This window comes from Bos indicus, chromosome 8, assembly GCF_029378745.1.
Source record: "Bos indicus isolate NIAB-ARS_2022 breed Sahiwal x Tharparkar chromosome 8, NIAB-ARS_B.indTharparkar_mat_pri_1.0, whole genome shotgun sequence".
Lineage (NCBI taxonomy): Eukaryota > Metazoa > Chordata > Mammalia > Artiodactyla > Bovidae > Bos > Bos indicus.
The window spans coordinates 61,366,569-61,391,564 of record NC_091767.1 but is presented as its reverse complement, the minus strand read 5'-3'; the positions used below and the strand labels follow the sequence as shown (position 1 = coordinate 61,391,564).

Genomic DNA, 24,996 nt, shown 5'->3' with positions numbered 1-24,996 from the left:
GCTCATGTTTTCAGATGCTTTCTGTTTTCTGTTGACAAGGTGTGGCACAGAAAGACAGGGAGGGCTGAGGGAAAGGGTCCCAAAGCTTAGGCTCAGCTCTATCTCTGACTTGAGGTACGACCACGGGCACACCTCTTCCCTGTCTGGTCTCGGATTCCCCATCTGTAAAGTGGGGGTGAAATCGAGTGGGCCAGAGTGGACTAAACAATCATTTAGGCCTTTGAAGCTCTGAGCAGAACTTCAAGAATCCAGCCCTATCCAAGACCTCCCCATCCCTTGCGAGATGGTGCTACATATATAGCCTGGGTTGTTGTTGGTAAGGGAAGCCTCCTGAGAACACAAGGACCTTCTGGAGCACAAACAGGCAGGCTGCAGAGGCCAAGTCTGTGGTGGGTTGGCAGGGGAATCCACAGTGACCCAGGAAGCCAGTGTTAATTGAGGCAATGAAACCAGAAAACTCCCCTGAGCAGCTAACACAAGAGGGTTGCCATGCAAATCACCAGGAAGTGATGATTAATTGGGTGTAGGCACAGAGGAGAGGTGGTTGGTGACCCATGACTTGTCCAGGACGAAGGTGGATCCCCTGGGCCCCTTAAGGCTCCATGGGGGATAGGCGTGGAGGATAAGGTGGGGTGTGAAAGGAGGCTGAGGCAGAGGCGAATCTGACAAGCTCCCCTCCCAGAAAGATCAACCAGGCGAAGCTGGCTGGGGAGAGGGGGCTGGTGGAGGAAGGGTGAGAAAGATATGCAGATGGTTTCCATTTAGGGGAGGTTCCATGTTCTGCCCCAGCCCCTGATGCCTCACTTTGGGGTAGGGGAGGGGTATAGAGAGGAGGAAGAAGCAGGGACTTTTCTGAGCAACATTTTTAGAATCTAGAGTTATCAGAATCTGTTGACCCTCCATGGGGGCTTTCTCCCGGCGCCTGGGCCCATTCTCAGGAGATGCTTAAATCTCCTCTGGTTGCTTACCTCACAAGCCCACTTCATCCCAGGTGGTCTGTCTCACTGTTGGAAACTCCAGTCAGGAAGGGCTTCTTGGCACCAAGTCGAAGTCTGCATATCTGGCTGCATCAGCATTTGGCACAATATATTCCACAGAGATTCAGCTTGGTTCCGGTACGCAGAAAGTTTTATGCAAGAAGCAGGAATAAATAACGTAAAATTATTACTAAGGTACAGAAGTCATCTGGCAGATCTGGTACCATGTTCTAGGGACTAAGGTTTTACAAGACCACTGAGCTGGGTAATTCTGTACGTCCACTTAGCTAGGCAATGAGGCACCCAGTTATTTAATCAAATACCGGTCTACATGTTGCTGGGAATGTGATCTATAGATGTGATTAACATCTACAACAAATGGACTTTCAGTAAAGGAGATTACCCTCCACAATGTGGGAAGGATTCATCTAATTAGCTGAAGATCTTAAGGGCAAAAAAATTGAGGTTTCCTGAAGAAGGAATTCTGCTTCAAAACTCTAAGATAGAAATCCTGTCTGAGTTTCCAGCCTGCTGGCCTGCCCTACAGATTTTATACTTGCTGGTCCCAACAACTGTGTGGTCTTACATTTAAAAAAAAAATGGTTTTATTTCTCTGGAGAACCCTGATGCAACCACCCATTACCTGTCTGTGTAAAGGCAGATAAAGAATACTTAATTCCATAGAAGAGCAATGTCTGAAAGGACTAATATTATAAAAGTGCTAACTTGTGTGGTGCTGTGTTAATCTAAATCCATGTCGGAGGGTGCCATCCATTAGATACTTTAATTCTTACAATAAAAAGGGTATTCTTTCCATTTTTATGGATGAGGAAAATGAAACACAGAGGACCACACTTCTTGGCCTGAAATGTGGAGTCTTTAGTGATCTTGATCCAATTACCTCCCTCTACTCCCTTTCATATCGTCCATTCAGTTCAGTTCAGTCGTTCAGTTGTGTCCGACTCTTTGTGACCCCATGAATCACAGCACGCCAGGCCTCCCTGTCCATCACCAACTCCCAGAGTTCACTCAAACTCGTGTCCATCAAGTCGGTGATGCCACCCAGCCGTCTCATTCTCTGTCGTCCCTTCTCCTCCTGCCATGGTCAAGGCAAATGGACTAGGCCCTCTTAAGTGTGCTCTGGATTTTCCTATATACCAGCTATTGCCTATACCTGGAATCCTTCTGAAACGTTATTTCCTTTTATCCTACATGTCAAAGTCTTCTCTCTGCTCCAAGGGCCAGTTCTAAGGTCACTTCCTCTGGTTCTGAAGTCTTCCTGGGCCCCTACCATCACTGATCCTGAAAGTGACCCCTTCCTGCACAGTCTCACATCTGGGCTTCTCTCCAACTTGAGCTACTGCTGTCTGTTTCAGGGTTTCTCTCTCCTCCAATCAAAACGAAAGCTCTCTGAAGGCAGGAAAACAAGTCTGATGGATTACAACTGAGGACAGTCCTGAAACCCAGGAGATTTCTTTCTAAAACAGGGAACTTTGAGATACTTCTCTTAGTAGGTGTCTGTGTGGTTGTTTTTTGAAAGATGAGGGCTGTTTCTGCTCCAGCATTATGTCAGTGGACTTGAATTTTCTTTGTTCTTCCATTTGAACAACAGACCTCACATTGATAATTTTAGAAGGCTTTGTCCTATTTGGTCTGCCTGAGGCTTGACAGAGCAACACCAGCAAGCTCAGTAACCCCCAAACCCTACAATGGGAGCCCCAGATTCACCCTCTCTAGCCTTAGGCCACCTTCCCAAAGGAACCACTGTGGACCTTTCCATTTGGAAGGTCAACATCCCAGTCCAGTGGACTAAGGTTTCAGTTGTCCCTATTTTGGTACTCTCAGGCACAGGATGGTACTGGGGAGCCGGGAGTTACATTCATTTACTGAAACCCATGTCCTCCTCTCTCAGGACCCTCTGAGAGAGGATAAAGCAGACATAGTCTTTATGTCTTTTCTATCAACATATGTTCGAGCCCCTGCTCTACACCAGGAACACTTTGTAGCACTCAACTCACTCGTACGGAGTCTATCTTTCCTATGAGCTATGAGCCCCGTGAGGGCATGGATCTTACTTACCTGGCTCATCACTGTGCCATGACTTCAGAGTAGGTATTCTATAAATACCTGTGGTAGAACTGAATGGAGTTTGAATCTGTCTCACCCACTAGAGAAAATGAGAGCTCCTCAAGGGTAGGGCAGCCCTTGATGTCAGCACAGAACCTGGCTCAGGTTAAGAAACTCGAGACGTGTTTATTGAGTTGGCTGATGACCCAGTGTGGAGGTCCAGTGTGGGCCACGCCTGACCAGGGCATGGGTTGGGGTGGGAATTCTGGGTTCTTCATGGGTTCCCATCTACCTTGTTATGGGAATTGTGGTCTTTCTTTTGTGACTTCTGCTCCTTATGTGTGGATTTGGGTATTGAACTATTGTGTGAAAGCTAAAAATATAGCCCTGTCTCCATGACACTGCCATAGAATAGCCAGTTATAAGCACTTAATGCTAGTCGTATGCTCAAAAAGGCGCTGTGAGGGAACATAACCCACAGTGAAACTGGAGGGCTTACATTCATTATCAAGGGATGGATACCCAACTTTTCCTAAAAAGGACCACAAGTGTGGTGTTTAACCAACTATCATGGCACTTACACAGTGGCATGACCAATAAGGGGTTAATATCCAAAATATATAAACAGCTCATACAAATCAATATAAAAAAATCAACCCAATTTAAAAATGGGCAGAAGACCTCAATAGGCAGTTTTCCAAAGAAGACCTACAGATAGTTGACACACACAGTAAAAGATGCTCAACATTACTAGTCATCAGAGAAATACAAATTTAAAAACCACAATGAGATACTACCTCACACCTGTCAGAATCTGTGGCTGCTAGTAAGTCGCTTCAGTCATGTCCGACTCTGTGCAACCCCATAGATGGCAGCCCACCAGGCTCCACTGTCCCTGGGATTCTCCAGGCAAGAACACTGGAGTGGGTTGCCATTTCCTTCTCCAATGCATGAAAGTGAAAAGTGAAAGTGAAGTCACTCAGTCATGTCTGACTCTTAGCGACCCCTTGGACTGCAGCCTACCAGGCTCCTCTGTCCATGAGATTTTCCAGGCAAGAGTATTGGAGTGGGGTGCCATTGCCTTCTCCACCTGTCAGAATGGCTATCATTAAAAAGATTACAAATAAAAAATGTTGTCAAGGATGTGGAGAAAAGGGAGCCTTTGTACACTGTTGGTGGGAATGTAAATTAGGGCAGCCATGATGGAAAACACTATGGAAGTTCCTAAAAAAAAAAAAAAAAAAAAATAGAATTACCACATGATGCAGCAATTCTACTCCTGGGTATATATCCAGGAAAATGAAGATGCTAACTCAAAAAGATACATGCACTTCAAAGTTCATAGCAGCATTATTCCCAATAGCCAAGATTTGAAAGTAACCTAGGTGTCCATCAACAGGTGAGTGGATAAAGATGTGGTACAGTACTCAGTCATTAAAAAAGAATGAAATTTTGCCATTTGCAGCAACATGGATGAATCTGGAGTGCACTATGCTAAGTAAAATAAGTCAGACAGAGAAAGACAAATACCAAATATCATTTACATGTGAAATCTAAAAAATACAACAAACTAGTGAATATAACAAAAAAAGCAGCAGACTCACAGATACAGAGAACAAACTAGTGGCTACCAGTGGGGAGAGGGAATGGGGAGGGGCAAAATAGAGGTAGAGGAATTAAGAGGCATAAACTACTGTGTATGAAATAAGTAAGGATATACTGTATAGCACAGGGAGTATAGCCAATGCTTTATAAGAACTTTGTGTGGGCTTCCCAGGCAGCGCTAGTGGTAAAGAATCTGCCTGCCAATGCAGGAGATGCAAGAGTCATGAGTTCTATCCCTGGGTCAGGAAGATCCCCTGGAGTAGGAAATGGCAACCCACCCCAGTGTTCTTGACTGGAAAATTTCATGGACAGAGGAGCTTGGCGGGCTACAGATCACAAGACTGCAAAGAGTTGGACACGACTGACATACTCATTCCTTTCCTTTGTAACTTTAAGTGGAGCACAATCTATAAAAATTTTGAATCACTATGTTGTATGCCAGAAACTAATATAGTATTGTAAATCAATTATACTTCAGTTTTCAAAAAATTTAAAAAGGAAATTATGTTGACATCTTGATGTTGGACTTCTGGCCTCCAACTGTGAGAGAACAAATTCTATAGCTTCAAGTCATCTAGTTTGGGCCCCAGGAAATAAGGATGGGAAAACACCCTTGCTGCTTCGTATCTCCAGATTCCTTCTTCCTGAAGGGCTCTTTCCTATTGTTATCCTGGAAATTTTGCATTCTGTTATGAACACCCAGTGGAAGTCTTGGGCAAGAGAGGTCCTGCCATCTCCTTGACTCTTTTTGACAGAGTGATCCATATCCGTCCTTGCACTCCTCAAATGTATGACAGTCATTTTTGTGTTTGCTTTTTAATTGCTTGTTAAGTCTTTGAGCCTTGAGATTTCTTAGTAAAGACAACCTTAAGCAATACTACTACCTGGCACAAAAGGATCCATGGTTAAGATCTGCTGACTAAATAACTCAAACAGCAATACCAAAGAGAGAAGGATTAATGTTGTCTGGGGTGTTCATAAAAGTGGAATAGGATATTCTGGAAGGAGGCAACAGCATAGGTAAAACATGACTTGTTCAGGGACTAGTCATTTATCCAATGGGTTTGGAAGGGTGAAGGAGGCAGAAGACGAACTGGGAAAGCTTTGAATGTTAGGCCACAAACTCAGACACCAACCTGTGGGCCATGGTCCCCCAGTGCTGGTGCAGATTTTCACCAGCATGCCTCTTAAGACACATTTCCTATCACTTGGGCCCGAGAGGTCAGCTACTGCCCTCCCCCAGGCCCCAAAAGTTAGACACTTGTTTTGTGATCAGTCTCCTTCTTGGCCTGCCATGGGCAAAGCAGGTAACAAAACTGAGGATGGTCTTCCCCGGTGATCCAGGGGCTAAGACTCTGCACTGACAATGCAGGTGGCCTGGGTTCAATACCTGGTCAAGGAATAGATCCCACACGCCACAACTATGAGTCTGCATGCTACAACTAAAGACCCTGCATGCAGCAATGAAGATGCTATGTGCTGCAACTAAGACCCAGTACAGCCAAATAAATAAATAATTAGAACAAAAAACTTCTGAGGATGGCCCGTGGGCTACTGATCCTTGGTCTTGCCCTCTTTTTTTCCTAGAATATTCCCAACTCAGTGAAAAAAACATCAAAATGTTTCCAGTAAACTATGAATGAAATTGACTGTTTACACACATACACACACACATACACACATCTGTGAAACCATCCCCACAATCAAGATAATGAAGGTGTTCACCATCCCCAGGTCTCCTTGTGCCTGCCCTTTCCTAATCTTCCTACCCTTCCCAACCATCCCCACTTGCAAGCAACCATGGATCTTCTGCTACTATAGATTAATTTGCATTTTTGGTAGGATTCCATTATCAACTTGACCTTATTGGGTGCTGCATATTTTTGTATTCCTAAAAATGATCTTGAGTTTTGTTCTTGGACCTGGTTATTTGGAAACACTTTGGCTCTGTCATGTCTTGGTTTTAGGCTAGTTAGGCAGAACCAGAGAGGTTTAGACCAGGACTAATTTCCCCCCATTACCAAGGCAAAAACTCTTCTGAGTATTGTAGTCCATGTTGCATGAACTATGAAGTTTTCCACTCTGGTGAGAACAGAAACCACTCTTGGCCCTCCGTGGGCTCCACAAACAGTTCCCTCTCATCCTTTCTGGTGGCTTCCTCACACATATGCACCAACCAGTACTTAGCTGGGACCCTCTGCAGGTAGATCTCTGGGCTCTCGATTTGGCTCTCTCCTTTCTGGTAATCCAACCTGCAAACTAGACACTTTGGCTTTTCTAGGATCCCAGCTCTGTTTCCTTAATGAGGCCTTTCCTAGGTTCCCCTCCTTGCTCCACAATTGGAAAACTCTTTTAGCAGTCTGCTGGGGCAGTCAGGGGTCATCTCTCAAAAGCTCACTGTCCTTCTTTGTCTATGTTTAATGTCTTGAAAACTGCTTCACATATTTTAGTGTCAGGCTGGATGGTAAATCTGGTCCCTGTTACTCCAGTCTTGGTTGGAAGTAGAACTCTGTGAAGCTTTTGATAATGGCTATGATATATGCTGCAATAAATCTGGTATTTTGGACTCTTTCATGTTACACTGTTATATATGAATACCATAAGCTGATAAAAGTCTGAAAAAATGATTACACACAGTTCATCAAAACGAAGTTTGGTTTTTTTTTTTTGCGTTAAAAAAAAAAAAAGCCCACATTTTAGTGTATGACTGCCAAGTAGTCATAGTGGGAAGGACTTTAGTGGGAAGGACTTCTGAGTTTATGGTTGCAGCAGGTGATGTGTTTCATTCATATCCCCGTGTCACTGTCAGGGGGCTGCCTTCTCACTGCCCAAACCCACTGTGCCTGGGTACACAGAAAGCCAGAGTTGACTGAAAAAGGTTCCTGAAGCAGCTCTTAAACAATGACTGATTTATTTAACACAAAACAAAAATTGATACAGGAACACATACTCCTTTAGCCCTGATCAGGGAGACTTTGAGGTGGCCCATGCTGTCTCTGGAGAAGGAAATGGCAACCCACTCCAGTGTTCTTGCCTGGAGAATCCCAGGGACAGGGGAGCCTGGTAGGCTTCCGTCTATGGGGTCACACAGAGTTGGACATGACTGAAGTGACTTAGCAGCAGCAGCATGCTGTCTCTAGCACTCCTCTGGGAGTCTAAGAGCTGCCCTCTATGGGACCCTGACTTGATAAGGCATCCAGTTTGGATACATTCTCTTCTCTGTCCCACTTCCCCACTCCTTCACTGGGTTTTATTCGAAATACTTCCTAGTAAATCACTTGAAAAACTGATTTATTTCACAATTGTTAGGATGGTAGTAGAATGTAAGTTAAATATACATTAAATGCACCAGAACTTTCCTCTAGATAGAGCAACTCTGAAATGGTCATGTGAAGTGATTCTTTGCATGGCATGCACTGGCTGTCTTCCAATGGTTGGTACTTCTCTGCCATGCTGATAAGCCCAAACCCTAAGTGCCTGTACTGGACTAGGGTCCTGGTGATAGCATCTACAACCTACTGACACTCTTAACCAATCAAGGGTCCCACTAGATAAGTCTCCAACCCTCCTCACCACACCGCCCCCTGCCTCAGCTGACTCCCTTTGTTCTCACACCACTATCCTCTTGACAGAGCTAACACCCTAGCTGGTGCTCTAAAATTTGTATCTATGTTTTCTGGTTATGCTAGTAAGTAATTCCCCTAAGCTGGCTGAGTTGCCAGTGGCCTTGTCCTTCCACAAAGGAGTCCACACGGTCTATAGATATTCATGCCATGAAACTAGTGGCCCTTATTTCAGATGAGCAGGACACTTCCCATCAAACTCTCAAACACCAGTCTGATGAAAGTATTAATATAATATTCATATAAGCTTTATAAGATGTGGAAGGCAACCTACAGTGACTCCTTCTGGTGAGAATTCCTTTTGAGAAATGGGTTGGGGTTTTAATTAGGGTTTCTCAACCTCAGCACTACTGACATTTTGGGCTGCTCAACTTTCTGTTACAGGAGACCGTCTTGTACACTACAGCATTTTAGCAACATTCCTGGCCTCTACTCACTAGATGCCAGCAGCACCCTCTAAACCGTGATAACCAAAAATAAGATCAAGGGATCAAGACAGCAATGAAGGAATGAAAGATTCTACTATTTCAAATTTGTTCATTTGTTGTCAGAAGAATCTTCAGCTGTTACCTATGAAGAGCTGCTTCTGTATCTTTTATCAACAAGTTGTTGATACACCGTTAATTCTGTCTCTCCTTACATAAACATGGCTCACATCAATATATCACCGCAGCACTAACAAATAATGTTTCTTTGCCCATCAGAGTGGCAAAGAGAAAAAGGAATGGAAATATTCCCTGTTATTGTGGGAATGAGGAGATGAACATTCTCATATACTGCTAGGAAGATAATTTCCAACATGTACTAAAACCTGCAGGAAATACATGCATGTTCTTTGACCCATAAATTTGGTTTTATATGGAATAATAGGAGAAGATACAACATGCATAGAGGAATTAAAAAAAAAAAATGAAACTCAGAAGCAACCAAAAACTTCAACAACAGAGGAATGATTAAATAAAGTATGGTATAACTATATACTAGGAAGCCCAGGTGATGCAGTAGTAAAGGGTTTAACTCTTGGGTCGGGAAGATCCCCTGGAGTAGGAAATGGCAAGCTGTTCCAGTATTCTAGCCCGGAAAATTCCAGGGACAGAGGAGCCTGGTAGGCAGAAGTCCATGGGGCTGTGAAGAGTTGGACACAACTGAGCAACTGCACAGACGCGCCCGCGCACACACACACACACACACACACACACACACACAATCTTAGCAACTATGTGCATCCTTACTGTTTGGGACATCTGCTTTTGTCTTAATCACATTTATCCATTTAAAATCTTATTTCATTGTCAGATTGGTAAACTCCTTATTCTTGTATGGAAAGTTAGCGTGTTAGTAGACTTACTGACTTTAACCGAACACTTGGTATAAGAGCCAGGTGCCAAGGCTAACAAAGAGGAAATGGAGGAAAAGCTCGTCTTATGTTTCTGGTCTTTCCTTACCATTCCCTACCGCCCCAAAGTGAAGAAACGCAGCTGTGTTCTAACTTCATCTAAATACATGGATCTGAAGGGGCAAATTAAATGCCCGAACAAAATGTTTAAAAAAAAAAATTGGGGAGGAAAATAAGATAATGTTCAGAAACAAACAGAAAAGTGCTTCCTTTCTTCCTGCCTCCAGTTTTCTGAGTATGAAAGGCAATCCCATTTGTGCCCTGAAATTAGAGGTCCTCAGATATGCAGGAATGCTAGTCACATCATGTCAATAATAAGCCACGCTTGTCCCAAGTCCTACTGAGAAACAATGCCAATTATCTCAAGGCTCAGCATTTTATGAAGTCATTTTTCATGGCTGCCACTTTTAGCAGAGTTATTAAAAAGACTCTGTCCACTTACCTTAGGGTCAAAACAAGTAAAACAATCCCAGTAGATGTCAGGAAGCCAAGCACCAACACATAACAGATGCTGACACGTAGCTAAAAGCTAGGCAGCCAAAGGGGAGGTGATGGACTAAAGACTGAAGTCTGATTCCAGCGCAGACTCTCCCTTCCCTCAAAAGAGAGCTGATGCTACCAGACACATGGTTCCCAAGAGGGAACCTCAAATTGAAGACTCCAGGTGTTGGAGACCATGGAGGAACATGTTTCTCCATCTCATTTTATTCTGGCATAGACCTAGAGCTCAGGAAGTAAGGGTATTTGACCCCAGTTTATAGAGATTCTATAACTTCAGTCACTTGTCCAACCCAAGTATGCCCTTTGTCACTCAAACTCTCACTGTCTTTTTACATAGTAGACAAATGTACATTTCAGACATTTTATTTTTCTTATTCTAACATTAGGCTCTGGTAAGTACAAAAGGTCACAAATACAAAAATTTCTGTATAACTCTGTAATAGTTAAAAAACCCAGGAGAAGGAAACAATTTTTTAAGTTGGGTAACATTCATCTTAAATATCTGAGGGACAGTATTCCTCAGGTATGGCTATAAAAATAGTAAAAAATTATTTCACTGCAATTAAGTCAAAATTTTTGATGACTCTTTTCACTTGGTTCAGGAAATCTGTCTCTCAACATTTACTCTGGATGGATTCCTTACTTCTGTTATAAAATCCAATTCCCCGTCTTTCCAGTGCTTTCAAGGAGGACACCTTCATTTTTAGCCTATGATGCTCTGATCAAAGTAAGATTCTGATGCCAGCTTCAGAAGCAAGACAAGCCAGATTTAGATATATAGTTATTATCCTTTCCAATATTAAAAGGAATGCTAAAAAAGAGGGATGGATTTTCCATATTAGTGCTAATTTCTCCTTATAATAGACTTAATTTTCATACTCACACTGCAGATGAATTACATTTAATGAGTTTTTATTTTTTCAAAATATTTCAAAAACTTTTTTTGTGAAAAGATTAAGTTTTCCTATCCCTAGGATACTGAGTGAATAAAAATGATGTCTGGTAACAGGGGAAGTCCAAGTTTATCTGTTTTCTTACCTAGGAACCTGTTGAACATAGAGAACTGAGATCTTCAAGGACTTTGTTCAATATCTCTAGATATGGCTGAGATTACAAAAACAAAAATCTCATTTTATTTAATCACAGATAGTAAAAATACGGACAGGATGTTGTAGACATGAAGAACAGACAAACACTGGGAAGCCCAATCAGAAGCTGACTCACAGCTTAGACTTTTTTTTCCTCTGCTTAATGAGAAACAAATTATCATTGCTATCCTCCTCCACGCAGCTCTCCTTTTTCTTATGCTTGCCCCGCTTGCCCTCCTTGGATAGCCTGTCTTCTCTCGGCTTGAGGTAATGTGATGAGTGGTGAAAGGGCTTGTGAGGCTTCTGGGTTTTGGAAGTGCCAGGAGTAGAGTGGACTCTGGGGCCCCTGGGGAAGTCCTCATCATCTTCATGACACCTAGCAGCCTTTCTGTGCTTCTCACGTTCTCTCATGTTCCTGCTCATGGTTTCTTTTTGGGTTTCTTTCTTTTCTTGAGGCCACCTGTTGTTTTTCCATGAGGCATGGCTTGTTCTTATATCACGGGGCCTCTTATCTGCTGCTTCCATATGAGGCCTCTTGAACTTTCTTGGCAAGTCCCCATTTTTCTGGAGTTCTGGAAAACATAAAAGTATTTCTGCATATTCAGCAGTTAGACTGGCATAGCATATTCAGAGCTTTCACTGGTCTGTAAAAAACTCAGCAGAGAGGAAAGCCAGATACTTAAATGAATTAATGATATGACATTCTAAAGAGCCCTTACTAAGGTTAAAATCACTCACTAAAAACTCAGTGGTTGTAGTTCTGTATTTCCAAACATGAAAAACATCCAGATATCCAATGATATTTATTTTGTTCAACACAGTTTAACTAGGTTAAACAATGGAGACAGAGATCAGTGAGAGAAGTAATCATTTTAGCTTTGTGAAGAAAAGTCATGTCTGACCAACTCAGGTTCCTGCAGTGATAGAGTCCTTGATGATAAGGTGACACAAGATGTAGAAAATGGCCTTCTGACAGTTTCATATGACATTTCAATTATCCTCTGAAGATAAAGTCTGGCCACAGTACTTACAAGTGAATGCCATACTGGACAGCAGATCATTCCTCAGAGTAAAGATCACTAGCTTGGAGACTGAGTGTGCACATGTGCATGCACTTGTATATCCAAGAGGTTTAAGTGCCAGATCTGATGTTATATTTTGTCAGGACTTGGCACTCTTACTGCAAATATCTGATGTAGTGATTCTGAAGGGATAAGTGGGAGGTGAGGGTAGTAAGGGATGAAAAGTTACATCAACAGAACCTTGAAAGATTACAGAATTCACCAACAAAAAAAAATGAGGTGGAGTATGAAGTAGTATATTTAGGGAACAAAAATGAATTCTAGAATACAAAGCAAAAATAAGTAATTATTTATAGCTGCTGCTACTGCTGCTGCTGTTGAGTCGCTTCAGTTGTGTCCGACTCTGCGACCCCATAGACGGCAGCCCACCAGGCTTTCCCGTCCCTGGGATTCTCCAGGCAAGAACACTGCAGTGGGTTGCCATTTCCTTCTCCAATGCATGAAAGTAAAAAGTGAAAGTGAAGTCGCTCAGTCGGGTCTGATTCTTAGTGACCCCATGGACTGCAGCCTACCAGGCTCCTCCGTCCATGGATTTTCCAGGCAAGAGTACTGGAGTAGGGTGCCATTACCTTCTCCAAATTACTTATAAACTTCAGTATAAAACACAAAGTGCACAATAGCGAGCCTCAAAGTGGATCTGTACCACAGAGTTGTCAATAACTAAAAGATGGGAAATACAGAAAAAGTATAGAGAAAATAAAAGAGAAAGCACACACAACCCTTTAATTCAGAGATGACATTTTGGTACATTTATTTGTAATCTTTTAAAAATTCAGCTGCTAATTATTATCTTCTTATACTATAATTTCTCTACATATAGTTGAGATAAACTTTATATAAAATAAAATATGCAAAATATGCAGGAGTTGAAGTGATTCATCTACTTTTCTCCAGAATTAGTGTCTTCATTTTGAAAGGACCTGAATTCAGAGACAGTCAGGAAAAGAATAATGAAAAGGCCAAGGGTCAACAATGTATGAGCAAACGTGAAAAATATAGAATTATTTGGTCCTGAAGGCAAAAAAAGTAACTTTGTAAACCATCTTAAAGTATATAGCAAGAAAGAAGAGAGGTAGAGAGAACAGATGTAAATTATAAAACAATTTGGTGAGAAAGAGCATTACGTTAGCAATGGCAAAGAAATGGAGTGTGACTGTGGATCTGGAGCTCTGCTCATAATGGTGGCCAATGACTTCTTCAGGGAAGCTCCAGGGATCACCGAGCAGAGAAAGCTTTTTCTTTGCTTGAAAAATACTAGAGGGAAAACATAATTACTTGTTGAAAAGAAAAATCTCAAAGGAGTCTTTAAAAATTCTGCATGCATAAATGGACAGAAGTGTTTTTCTGGACATTTTCTAAAATAATCACAGTGTGAGAAAAATGTTCATTGTGAACAGATTATAAAGCAGGATTTCTGAAGTGGGTGCTTGACTTCTGGAGATCAAGAAAGTTCCAGTTTCTGCAGTAATTATTAAAAACATTTTCTGTGCTAACCAAAGGCCCACAAAACAGTTTGCAAAGACAGCACACAAAAAAAAAAAAAAAAGAAGAAGAAAGAAAGAAAGAAAGAAATTTAGGAACTATTGCAAAGGCAATTTAGGAAAAAGTCTAGTAACATACCTTTCACTTTTCGTTTTATTCTCTGATCTCTCTCCCGGATTTTGTATTTGTCATCATAGTAATAGATGAATGGAGATGTTGGAAAGGTCTGGTTAAACATTCGTCTTTCTGTACATTCCTGCAAATTGTATTTGAAATTATGATGTCATAAGGTCACACAGTTCAGATAACCATTTGGTAAGATTATGGACCACTGTAATTAAGAGATGAGCCCTGCATCACTCATATGTACTATGGCTGCAGGATGTGGTTTGCTGGGACACTGGGAGGATCAACACTCGACTGTGCTTACATGCTAGTCTTTCAGGCTTGGGTTTTCTTCCTTTACTTCTTTACCTATGAAACCCTTCTGATCTTTTTAAAGTTTTTCCTGCCAACATTCTCACCCAGCAGTGCCTTGTTCCTCTGTTAGACGGTTTGTTTCATTTGAAATTATGTTTTATCAGTCCTTTGTATCTCTGTCTCTTCCAACAGCCTTCCTCCAAGTGCTTCTTCTTTTCTTCTTCTCATCACATTTACACTCTGATGTGGGGCTAAATTCTTAAACTTTTGCTCTTTTTCCTCCACACAAGTGGTTTTTGCAAGCTTATTTTAAGTCAACACCACTGCTCACAAGGGCAGTGATTCTTATAGTGGGGAGAAGGGTGGTGAGAAATGTTGGGCTGGATGAAGCACAAGCTGGAATCAAGATTGCTGGGAGAAATATTTATAACCTCAGACATGCAGATGACACCACCCTTATGGCAGAAAGAGAAGAACTAAAGAGCCTCTTGATGAAAGTGAAAGAGCAGAGTGAAAAAGTTGGCTTAAACCTCAAGATTCAGAAAACTAAGATCATGGCATCTGATCCCATCACTTCATGGCAAATAGATGGGGAAACAAAGGAAACAGTGACAAACTTTATTTTTCTGGGCTCCAAAATCACTGCAGATGGTGACTGCAGCCATGAAATTAAAAGATGCTTGCTCCTTAGAAGAAAAGTTATGACCAACCTAGACAGCATGTTAAAAAGCAGAGACATTATTTTCCCAACAAAGGTGCGTCTAGTCAAAGCTATGGTTTTTCCAGTAGTTATGTATGGATGTGAGAGTTGGACTATAAAGCAAGCTGAGTGCCGAAGAATTGATGCTTTTGAACTGTGGTGTTGGAGAAGACTCTTGAAGAGTCCCTTGGACTGCAAGGAGATCTAACCAGTCCATCCTAAAGGAAATCAGTCCTGAATATTCACTGGAAGGACTGACGTTGAAGCTGAAATTCCAATACTTTGGCCACCTGATGCGGAGAACTGACTCACTGGAAAAGACCCTGATGCTGGGAAAGATTGAAGGCAGGAGAAGGGGACGACAGAGGATGAGATGGTTGGATGGCATCACCAACTCAATGGACATAAGTTTAAGTAAACTCCGGGAGCTGGCAATGGCAAAATGACAGGGAGGCCTGGCGTGCTGCAGTCCATCGGGTCTCAAAGAGTCAGACACGACGGAGCGACTGAACTGAACTGAGGGTAGTGGTGGGTTTGCCTAGCTTGAAAGTGCTCCTACGTGATTTTGAAGGAAACCTTTCTCCTCTTTGCTTCCCCTACTCATGAAAAGATCACTCCTCTCAACTTGCCCCACTCTCCTTACTCTGGTCTTCTGGTGGTTGCCAGTTCCCAAATCCACATCCTTGGCCTGAGCCATGTCCCATGTAGTAGGCTTTGTTTAACCTGATCTGTGACAAAGACCCATTCAACTTGTTGCAAACCAAATAATGTCTTTCATTTGAAACAGGCTGGTCTCTGGAACCTTTCACTTCTGTCTTCTGCGATCTTGCCTAAAATTTACCATAAACATTCAGTACTTCTTCAGTTCAGTTGCTCAGTCGTGTCCAACTCTTTGAGACCCCATGGACTGCAGCACACCAGGCCTCCTTGTCCATCACCAACTCCCGGAGTTTATTCAAACTCATGTTCATTCAGTCGGTGATGCCATCCAGCCATCTCATCCTCTGTTGTCCTCTTCTCTTTCCACTTTCAATCTTTCTCAACATCAGGGTCTTTTCAAATGAGTCAGTTCTTCGCATCAGGTGGCCAAAGTATTGGAATTTCAGCTTCAACGTCAGTCCTTCCAGTGAATATTCAGGACTGATTCCCTTTAAGATGGACTGGTTAGATCTCCTTGCAGTCCAAGGGACTCTCAAGAGTCTTCTCCAACACCACAGTTCAAAAGCATCAGTTCTTCAGTGCTCAGCTTTCTTTATAGTCCAACTCTCACATCCATACATGACTACTGGAAAAACCATAGCCTTGACTAGATGGACCTTTGTTGGCAAAGTAATGTCTCTGCTTTTTAATATACTGTCTAGGTTGTCAGTACTTCTTAGCTAGGTACTAAAGAAAAGTTAAAGAACAAGTAGCCCCTGCTTTTTAAAAGTTCGCTTTACACTGATTCACTTTTATGAAAGATATGTTTTCACTAACAGAAAGAACTATGAAGCCAATTTTCACCTTTATAAGAAAAGGTGAAAATGAAAATAGCCTTTAGCATCTTTTGCAGCAACCATTATACAGTGAGTATCCAGAGTAGCTTTTTCATACTGTTCATATTGCAAGGAGATCAAACCCGTCAATCCTAAAGGAAATCAATCCTGAATATTCATTGGAAGGACTGATGCTGAAGCTGAAACTCCAATACTTTGGCCACCTGATGCGAAGAACTGACTCACTGGAAAAGACCCTGATGCTAGGAAAGACTGAAGGCAGGAGGAGAAGGGGATAATAGAGGAAGAGATGGTTGGATGGCATCACCAACTTGATGGGCATGAGTTTGAGCAAGCTCTGGGAGCTGGTGATGGACATGGGGTGGCAAAGAGTTGGACACGACTGACTGAACTGAACTGACTGGGAGTAGCAAGAGTGGCACTATCAAGCTCCCTCCTCATAACCTACACTCAGCATCTCAGCATCAAGTCACCATAGCTTTGAACTGTGTCTGTGAGCATCTGTGTTTTATCTCCACTTATGTTTCGCAGTCATTAGAAAAATGTGTTATAAGGTAACTGCTTCTTTGCTTTACAGCTACTTTGGTTTAGGTAAGGTTTCACAGGAACACTCTACTTTAAGATAATGGAGGCTATCTGTATCTCTTAGCAAGAAAATATGTGAATTACCTGAATAGAATTTAGCTGATTTATCATAACTCTGTTATGATATACTCAAGTTGTAATTCTAAGACACTTGATCAAGCTGGCAGCCATACACTTAGAGACATAATTTGTAATTTAAAGAACTAGGAATTATTCTAAATACACACTAAAGTACAGAAAATAAAGTAATGGAAACCTATACCTAACCATGTAGCTTTATCAAATCAACATTTACCGTTAATTCAGTTCTCTTCCCACTAGGCATTAATGATAGAATTGAGATCTTCTGTGTAACTGTCCTTCCCACTTCCCATTTATCTCCTTTCCTTTCCAGAAGCTGCCATGGTCTTAAAGTTGGTGTCTACCATTCTCATGCTTTAATACTTTTACTATTAATTTACTATTAATAAATATGCCAATAAACAACATTATAAGTTTGAAGTGTTCAGATTTCATAAAAATGGTAACATTCTGTAAATATTTTGAAGTAGCTTTAGGTTATAATAGCTTCAAAAAATAAGTTGAGTAGTGTTCTTTTGGATTATCTCTCTGAATAAATGTTTGGTAAAACTTGACTACAAACCTACCTGGTTCTGGTATATTTTGGTGGGGAGAATTTTGATTATTAATTCAATCTTTTTAGTGGTATTGGTTCATGTAGGTTTGTTCTTCTTCAGTCATTTTGATTAGTTCATATTTTTCCATAGAGTTATTTATTTCATTTTTCAGATTTAACATTGAACTTTATTTTGGCCATGTGGCAAGCAGGATCTTAGTTCCCTGACCATGTATTGAACCTATGCTCCCTGCAGTAGAAGCACAGAGTCTTAACCACACAATGGGTAGGGAAGTCCCTAATGCTGAACTTCATGAAGTTTATACAGTATTCTCCTATAATTAAAAAATTGTACTGTATTTCAAGCTATTTACACTTTTCACCATCGTTTATTTGTATCTCTTCCTTTACTTTGAGAAGCTTTTCCAGAAGTCTATCTCTTTTCTTTTGAAAAGAAAATGTTTTCAAAGAACCAGGTTTTGGTTTTGATGATGCTATTTAATCTCGTTTTCTATTTCAGTAATTTGGTTCATTATAATTTCTTTCTTCCAACTATCTTTAGATTTAACCTGCTGTTGAGTTTCTGATTCTTTTTGGGTATTGAAAGTTATAAGGCAAACCTACATGGTAACATAAAGAATTGCTTTTATAAATCTCTATCCACAGTGGCACCAAGTTTTCAGAATAAAGGATATCCATAAAAGATTTAGGTCTAAGATTCTGCTATAGTTTGAACATTTGTGTGTCCCCTCAACCCAATTCATGTGTTGAAATCTAAACCCCAAGGTGATGGCATTAGGAGGTGGACCCTTTGGGACTGTGATTAGATCATGAGGGTGGAACTCTTATAAAAGAGATTCACACAGAGCTCTCTATCCTCTTCTACCATGTGAGGACACAGCAAGAAAGTGAGGAAGCAGCCCTCACCAGACACTGATTCTGCACCATCATCTTGGTAAAAAATAAATTCTGGTGGTTTATAAGCCTACTCAGTCTATGGTAGCTTGTTTATAGCAGTCTGAATGGACTAAGACAGATTCTAATTGTAAAATATAAAGAGCAAATGAGAAGCCTCCCAGGCTCCTCTGTCCATGGGATTTCCCAGGCAAGAATACTGGAGTGGGTTGCCATTTCCTCCTCCAGGGGATCTTCTCAACCCAGGGATTGAACCTGTATCTCAAATGTCTTCTAAGCAAATCACGATTACAAAAAGGTATTAGTGCTCTCATACTACCAGCACCCCATTGATCCTGGAGTGATCTCCTTATACAATGACCACCATTTCCTATCAGTTTGCCTCATACCAAGCTGCTTATGATCATCCCTCCCTCCCCAGTTAAAGAGCGAGAGGAATTAGAGAAGGGAGCAGTCACATTTACCTTAGAGTATCTTTCACATGAAGAAGCTATTTATTAACATCTGTACAGCTGAATTTCTGAAACTGAAGGGGAGGCATCCTCAGACATCTGTTAACTACCTACCTACACAGTCTCCTATTTGGATCCTGTACAGTCTAGACTGATGTGGCTATACAGAGCTATACAGTACTACAAACATTTTCCAAAGCTACATGTAAATTATATTTTGATTATCCACATCACTGGTCCCCTCCATTAGCACAGACAATTGATAGTTGGCTATATAATTTATCTACTATTCTGGATTAGCCACACCACTGATCTTCTTCATTAGTGTGGATAATCTAGGGTTCTTCATCTATGGCAGTGATAAGGCTGCCAAATTTGCTTTATTGTAAATTAAAAATCATCTAAATCTAGATTTCAGGGATAAATTCCAAATGATTTTAATATATTTCCTATCTCCATTAACAGGAGTGACTAGTAAGCAGTATGTGTTCAACTATAATTGTTTTTCCTTAATTGAACAAACATAAATGCTAAAATTATAACCTTCTGCTTTAAAGAGGTAAGCAAGCATAAATGGTACATCTATGTGATTTGTATGGCAGTGGACTGCTTATGTGAAAATGTTCACTAAACAGTATTAGCAACATCTGAGTTTTGGCAACAAGGAACACAGAGCAGAAAAAGATCTGGAGATGATAACTTTCAAAAAAATTGAAAATTCTCTAACTAGGTTTTCAGTGTGAGCTCTATAAAAGTGAAGTTATATCAGTCACACAAGTACATCCACATTGTTGTGCAACTCATTATTATCCACCTCCTGAAATTTTCACCTTCCTAAACGGAAACTCTGTCCTCATTAAACACTAACTCCTCATTCCCCCTCCCCCATCCCTGGCACCTACAATGTAAGTCACATGGTTGTCAGTAGTACAGCAAAAATTACAACTAGGGGTCAGAACTCCATCCTAGCTTTCATATTCTATCCCTCACTCCATAGTCCTACTGCCCCAATAAGGAAGGAAACTATCATCTGTTGATGGACTCTGTCCCATGCTTTTTCTTCTCCAGACTTTTTTCTCTCTCTCTATATCGTAGAGCTCTACCCCCAAGGTCTGCACTGGTGAAGTGCCATGGTCAGAACTCAAGATGTGATCTGCAATACCACTCCATCCTACTGCTCATACCTCTAGCCATTTTGAGGACTCCCTACTTTTGTATGCTTTCCACTTCCTGTCATCAGATCTGATTTGGTATCAGTTTATTTTGGCTTCTAGGCTGTTAGAAGCCTATCTGGAGACTGGGGGTGTATTTCTCTATACAGATTTTCTATTTCTTGTGCCACCGCCTTTCCTCCTCTTCCTCAAGATTCCCAGAACGTATGGACTGTGAATCGATTCTTACAGCATCCCATCTCTGCAATGAGCTACTGCTCATTCATACTTAATGAAGCAACTGGCTAGGAGACTCACTCCCACCTCACAGCAACAAGCTTCTGCTTTGACACCTCAGCATCTAGAACACAGGTTTGGCCCTTTCAGTTAGGGTTAGGAAATATGCAGGTGGGATAGGGAATCTGGCTATGTGTGGGGTGGGCAGGCTGGTTGACAAGGCAGTAGCCCTCTATCCTTCCACCAGTGAGTGTTGGGGTTTGCATGTGAATGGTAAAGATTTAACTGAACACAGTACCAGGGAAAAGCAGAGATACTGGAGAACTATGTAGAAAATCTAAAATCACGATTCGGCTGGGTCAAAGTATTATCAATCCTTGAAATTCCTGAGAATTGTAAACTTATTAACTACTATATTTTGTCTGAATAATTCTATGAACTGTATTTGTTTTAGACTAACCTGCATGTATATTTAAAACAAATATAGGAATGTGCTCTGTCAGATCTATTACTCTGGTAGGGATAGAAGAATCAGTTGAAATCAGTTGAAAATATATTTAGGTCTTACCTCAAGATATTAGTTTATATACAAAAAAGGTAAGTGTTTAGAATTATTCTTTTCAAGTTCACACCTTTCAGCAACCACTCCTGAGCAACAGAATGCTTTATGTCCAAATTACCACTTAAACTCACATGTCCATAATGGCCTTCTTGCCCACAGTTGTAGCAATACACCAAGGTTGATTGTCCAGAAGGGGTCTTTGGCTTTTTGGGTGGTCCAGGTTTGGTCTGAAAAATGAATATTTGTGAAGATTTAGTGAATGTCAGAAGGAAACTAAAACCTCACACTTTCCAAAAGAACTTCTTTTAGGTAAAAGATTCCTTAGAAACACTGCCTCTTATAGTTTAGTGTGGAGAACCCATATTCAGATGGTTCTGTGTGATTAAAGTGTGTAACATGATAACAATTCTTTTATTCTTAACATCAACATGTGCTTTCCTCAACCTCCTCACTCCTCAATTCCATTCGGTGTTGTGGCCAATACTGTGACTGTGTTATGTATTAGGTATCTCAGATAAAGGAGAATAAAAGCCTAGTAGAATGTGACAGAATACAAACAGTTGGGTTTAGTTGATTAGTCATGTCCGACTCTTTGTGACCCCGTGGACTTGAGTCTGCCAGGCTCCTCTGTACATGGGATTCTCCAGGCAAGAATACTGAGTGGGTTGCATTTCCTTCTCCAGGGGATCTTCCTGACCCAGGAATATAAATAGATAATGGCAAACAATGTAAACATAGTGATAGAAGCATGTACAAAGTATTAATGGACTGACAAAAGGGATCCATTATTGGATGGGATGAGGAACTCAGGTAAAGCTTCCCTTGAAATATAAAATTTAAATTTACTCTTAAAGAATTAGGCATATATCAAATGGAAAATTTTAGGTAGAGGGTAAGGAGAAATTAGAGAAGGCAATGGCACCCCACTCCAGTACTCTTGCCTGGAAAATCCCATGGACAGAGGAGCCTGGTAGGCTGCAGTCCATGGGGTCGCACAGAGTCAGACACGACTGAAGCAACTTAGCAGCAGCAGCAGCAAGGAGAAATTAGGATGCTTTTCAGGTTTCTAACTTGGGGGAACTGGTGAGTAGTAGTGTCAACAACTGATTCAGAAAAGGTAGTAAAAGAGAGCAGAGTCAATTTAGAGGGAAAGATGATGAAGTCTGTTTTGGATGCTGAGCATCTAGATTGAGACAGATGTCCACCAGGAAGTTATCTGTTTTAAGATAAGGTTTAGGAAACATGTCTGAGTTAAAGATTAGATCTGAAAGTAAGCTACACAACAGCTGAGGCTGAAATGACCAGAGTGTTCAGAATCACCACAGCCAGTTGAACAGCAGTGAGCTAAAGATGGAACCCCTGAGCACAGCAACATGTAAAGGACGGGCAGAAAAGCCTATGACATAGACAAAGGAGGAGAGGTTAAAGAACGCAGAGCCACAGAGAAAATAGTCATATACCTTAGAGTAGTTCCAAGATGGATGAACTGATCTATGATGTCGAATATAGCAGAGAGGCCTAGTGAGATTAGAACTGAGAAACACCCATGAGACTTGTCATTGTTTATGGATAATCTCATTGTGAGAACTCTGGAATCTGTGGGAAGGTAGAGAGAATAGCAGGCAATGGATTGAAGAGTGAAGAAGATGCACTCAAAGGTGGTAGAACTACAAAGAAGAGCAAGGAAATGATGACCAACAAAAGCCAGGATGGTGATTACTTCCTGTGGGGAGAGAATAGAGCACAGAGGGTTTCAGGGTAGTGGTAATTTTCTATTTTTGAACACACTGGTGTCATATAACTTGAATGGAAGTTATATAACTATTTACTGTACACATATGTTTGATGTACTTTTCAGGACATATATTACATTTCATAATAAAAAATATCTAAAAAATGAATGGGAGTTGAAGAAACGTGGAGAGTAGCTGAAAGTCACTCAGTTGTGTCCTACTCTTTGCGATCCCATGGACTCCATGGAATTCTCCAGGCCAGAACACTGAAGTGGGTAGCCTTTCCCTTCTCCAGGAGATCTTCCCAACCCAGGGATCCAACCCAGGTCTCCCACATTGGAGGTGGATTCTTTACCAACTGAGCCAAAAGGGAAGCCCGAACAGTAGGTATATATTGCTTTATGAAGGATATATAAGAAGGGGCAAAATAAGATCAGTAAGGACCAAGGGAGAGGATTTGGCAGAATTTGTTGCTAGAATGGAAGAGATTTGAACATGTGAGAAAGCTAGTAGAGATGGAGAAGTTGAAGACACAGAGAAGGGATGGAGAGAGCAAAACTCCTGAAAAGGCAGGGGCTTTAAATAGGGGAAAAAACTAATTCTCCTCATATTTTTGGAGATTGGATGGATGAGAATAAACTTGAATAAGTTTATTTCTTGTATTCTTTATTGGGTGCCAACAAAAGAGTGCCAACTAATTTTGTTATTTAATGTGCCAAATAGATAGATTGTGGATGTTTTATTTTCTTGATATATGAAAATAAACTATAGGTTATAAAAGTAACCTTCTTCAAACAACTTTACTTTTAGCTCCTGTTTCCTAAAATGAAAAACTGGAGGATGACAGTAACCTGAAAGATGCTTTCTACTGAAAATACAAAACGGAATTTACAACTTCAGCTATTACAAATTGGGATATAATCAAAAACACAACCAACAAATACATCCTTCAATAAAAAATGGGGATCATGAATTGAGACTAGCAAAAAGCCATTAAATACAGTTTTAACAGGCATGCACAGAAGCACGTACCACTCATGCTCAGTGGCTTACAAATCTGTTCAGGTAGCAGAGTGCTAGGAAGACATGAAGTTAGTAAGGAGAAATAATTTTTCCATCTAAAAGATATTATGTGATGTGACAAAAAATTTGCAACCATAAGCACATAATGGTTTAAGGGAAACAAATAAAACCCAAAGAGATGGTACCATGGATGTGAAGGCAGAATGGAGAAGTTGTCAAACACCACTGATGAATCATATATAACAAAGACTACAAAATCCATTAGACATGGCAGCCAGGAAGTTGTTGACAACTGGTGTGAGCAGTTTCATTTGAGAGGCAGAGGCACCAGCCAGATTGTAAGGGGTTTATTACAAGTAGGAAGATGCTGAAGAACAGAATATAGATGACTTTTTCAAGAAACCACATTGTGTATGAGAAAAGAGGGGGACGAGCAGAGCAAAATCTAAGTCCAAGGATGCCTCCATAGTGACTATGGGATATGCCTCCATAGTTATCAGTGTGCAAGGCATGTGGCATGAGCATCTGTATATACTTTCCTTAAACCACCCAAAAGACAATTACTGAGTGCCTAATACATGCCAGATATTGCTCTAAGATTAACTAATGGCCAAGAGAAAAATCAAATAAATAACCTAACTTTACACTTAACGTGGGCTGCCGCCTATGGAGTCGGACATGACTGAAGCGACTTAGCAGCAGCAGCACACCTAACGCAACTAGAAAAAGAAGAAATGAAGAACCCCACGGTTAGTAGAAGGAAAGAAATCATAAAAATTAGGGCAGAAATAAATGAAAAAGAAACAAAGGAGACTACAGCAAAAATTAACAAAATTGGTTCTTTGAGAAGATAAATAGACAAACCATTAGCCAGACTCATCAAGGAAAAAAGGGAGAAGAATCAAACCAATAAAATTAGAAATGAAAATGGAGAAATCACAACAGACAACATAGAAATATAAAGGATCATAAGAAACTATATCAGCAACTATATGACAATAAAATGGACAACTTGGAAGAAATGGACGAATTCTTAGAAAAGTATAACCTTCCAAAATTGAACCAGGAAGAAACAGAAAATCTTAACAGACCCATCACAAGCATGGAAATTGAAACTGTAATCAAAAATGTTCTAACAAACAAAAGCCCAGGACCAGATGGCTTCACAGGTGAATTCTACCAAAAATTTAGAGAAAAGCTAACACCTATCCTACTTACTCTTCCAGAAAATTGCAGAGGAAGGTAAAATCCCAGACTCATTCTATGAGGCCACCATCACCCGAAT

General features: G+C 40.9%; 1 protein-coding gene across 3 annotated transcripts in view; it reads right to left on the bottom strand.

Moving 5' to 3' along the window:
- Positions 1–10,516: 10,516 nt before the first annotated feature.
- Positions 10,517–24,996, bottom strand: part of ZCCHC7 (zinc finger CCHC-type containing 7) — a 257,902-nt gene continuing 243,422 nt past the window's right edge. For all 3 annotated transcript variants that reach the window (XM_070794773.1, XM_019966215.2, XM_070794774.1), the window contains 3 exons: positions 21,087–21,182; positions 13,960–14,077; positions 10,517–11,829 (listed from right to left, as the gene is read on the bottom strand). In XM_070794773.1, the coding sequence (XP_070650874.1) occupies positions 11,390–11,829; positions 13,960–14,077; positions 21,087–21,182 (654 nt within the window). In that variant the 3' untranslated portion in view covers positions 10,517–11,389. The remainder of the gene's footprint in view (positions 11,830–13,959; positions 14,078–21,086; positions 21,183–24,996) is intronic.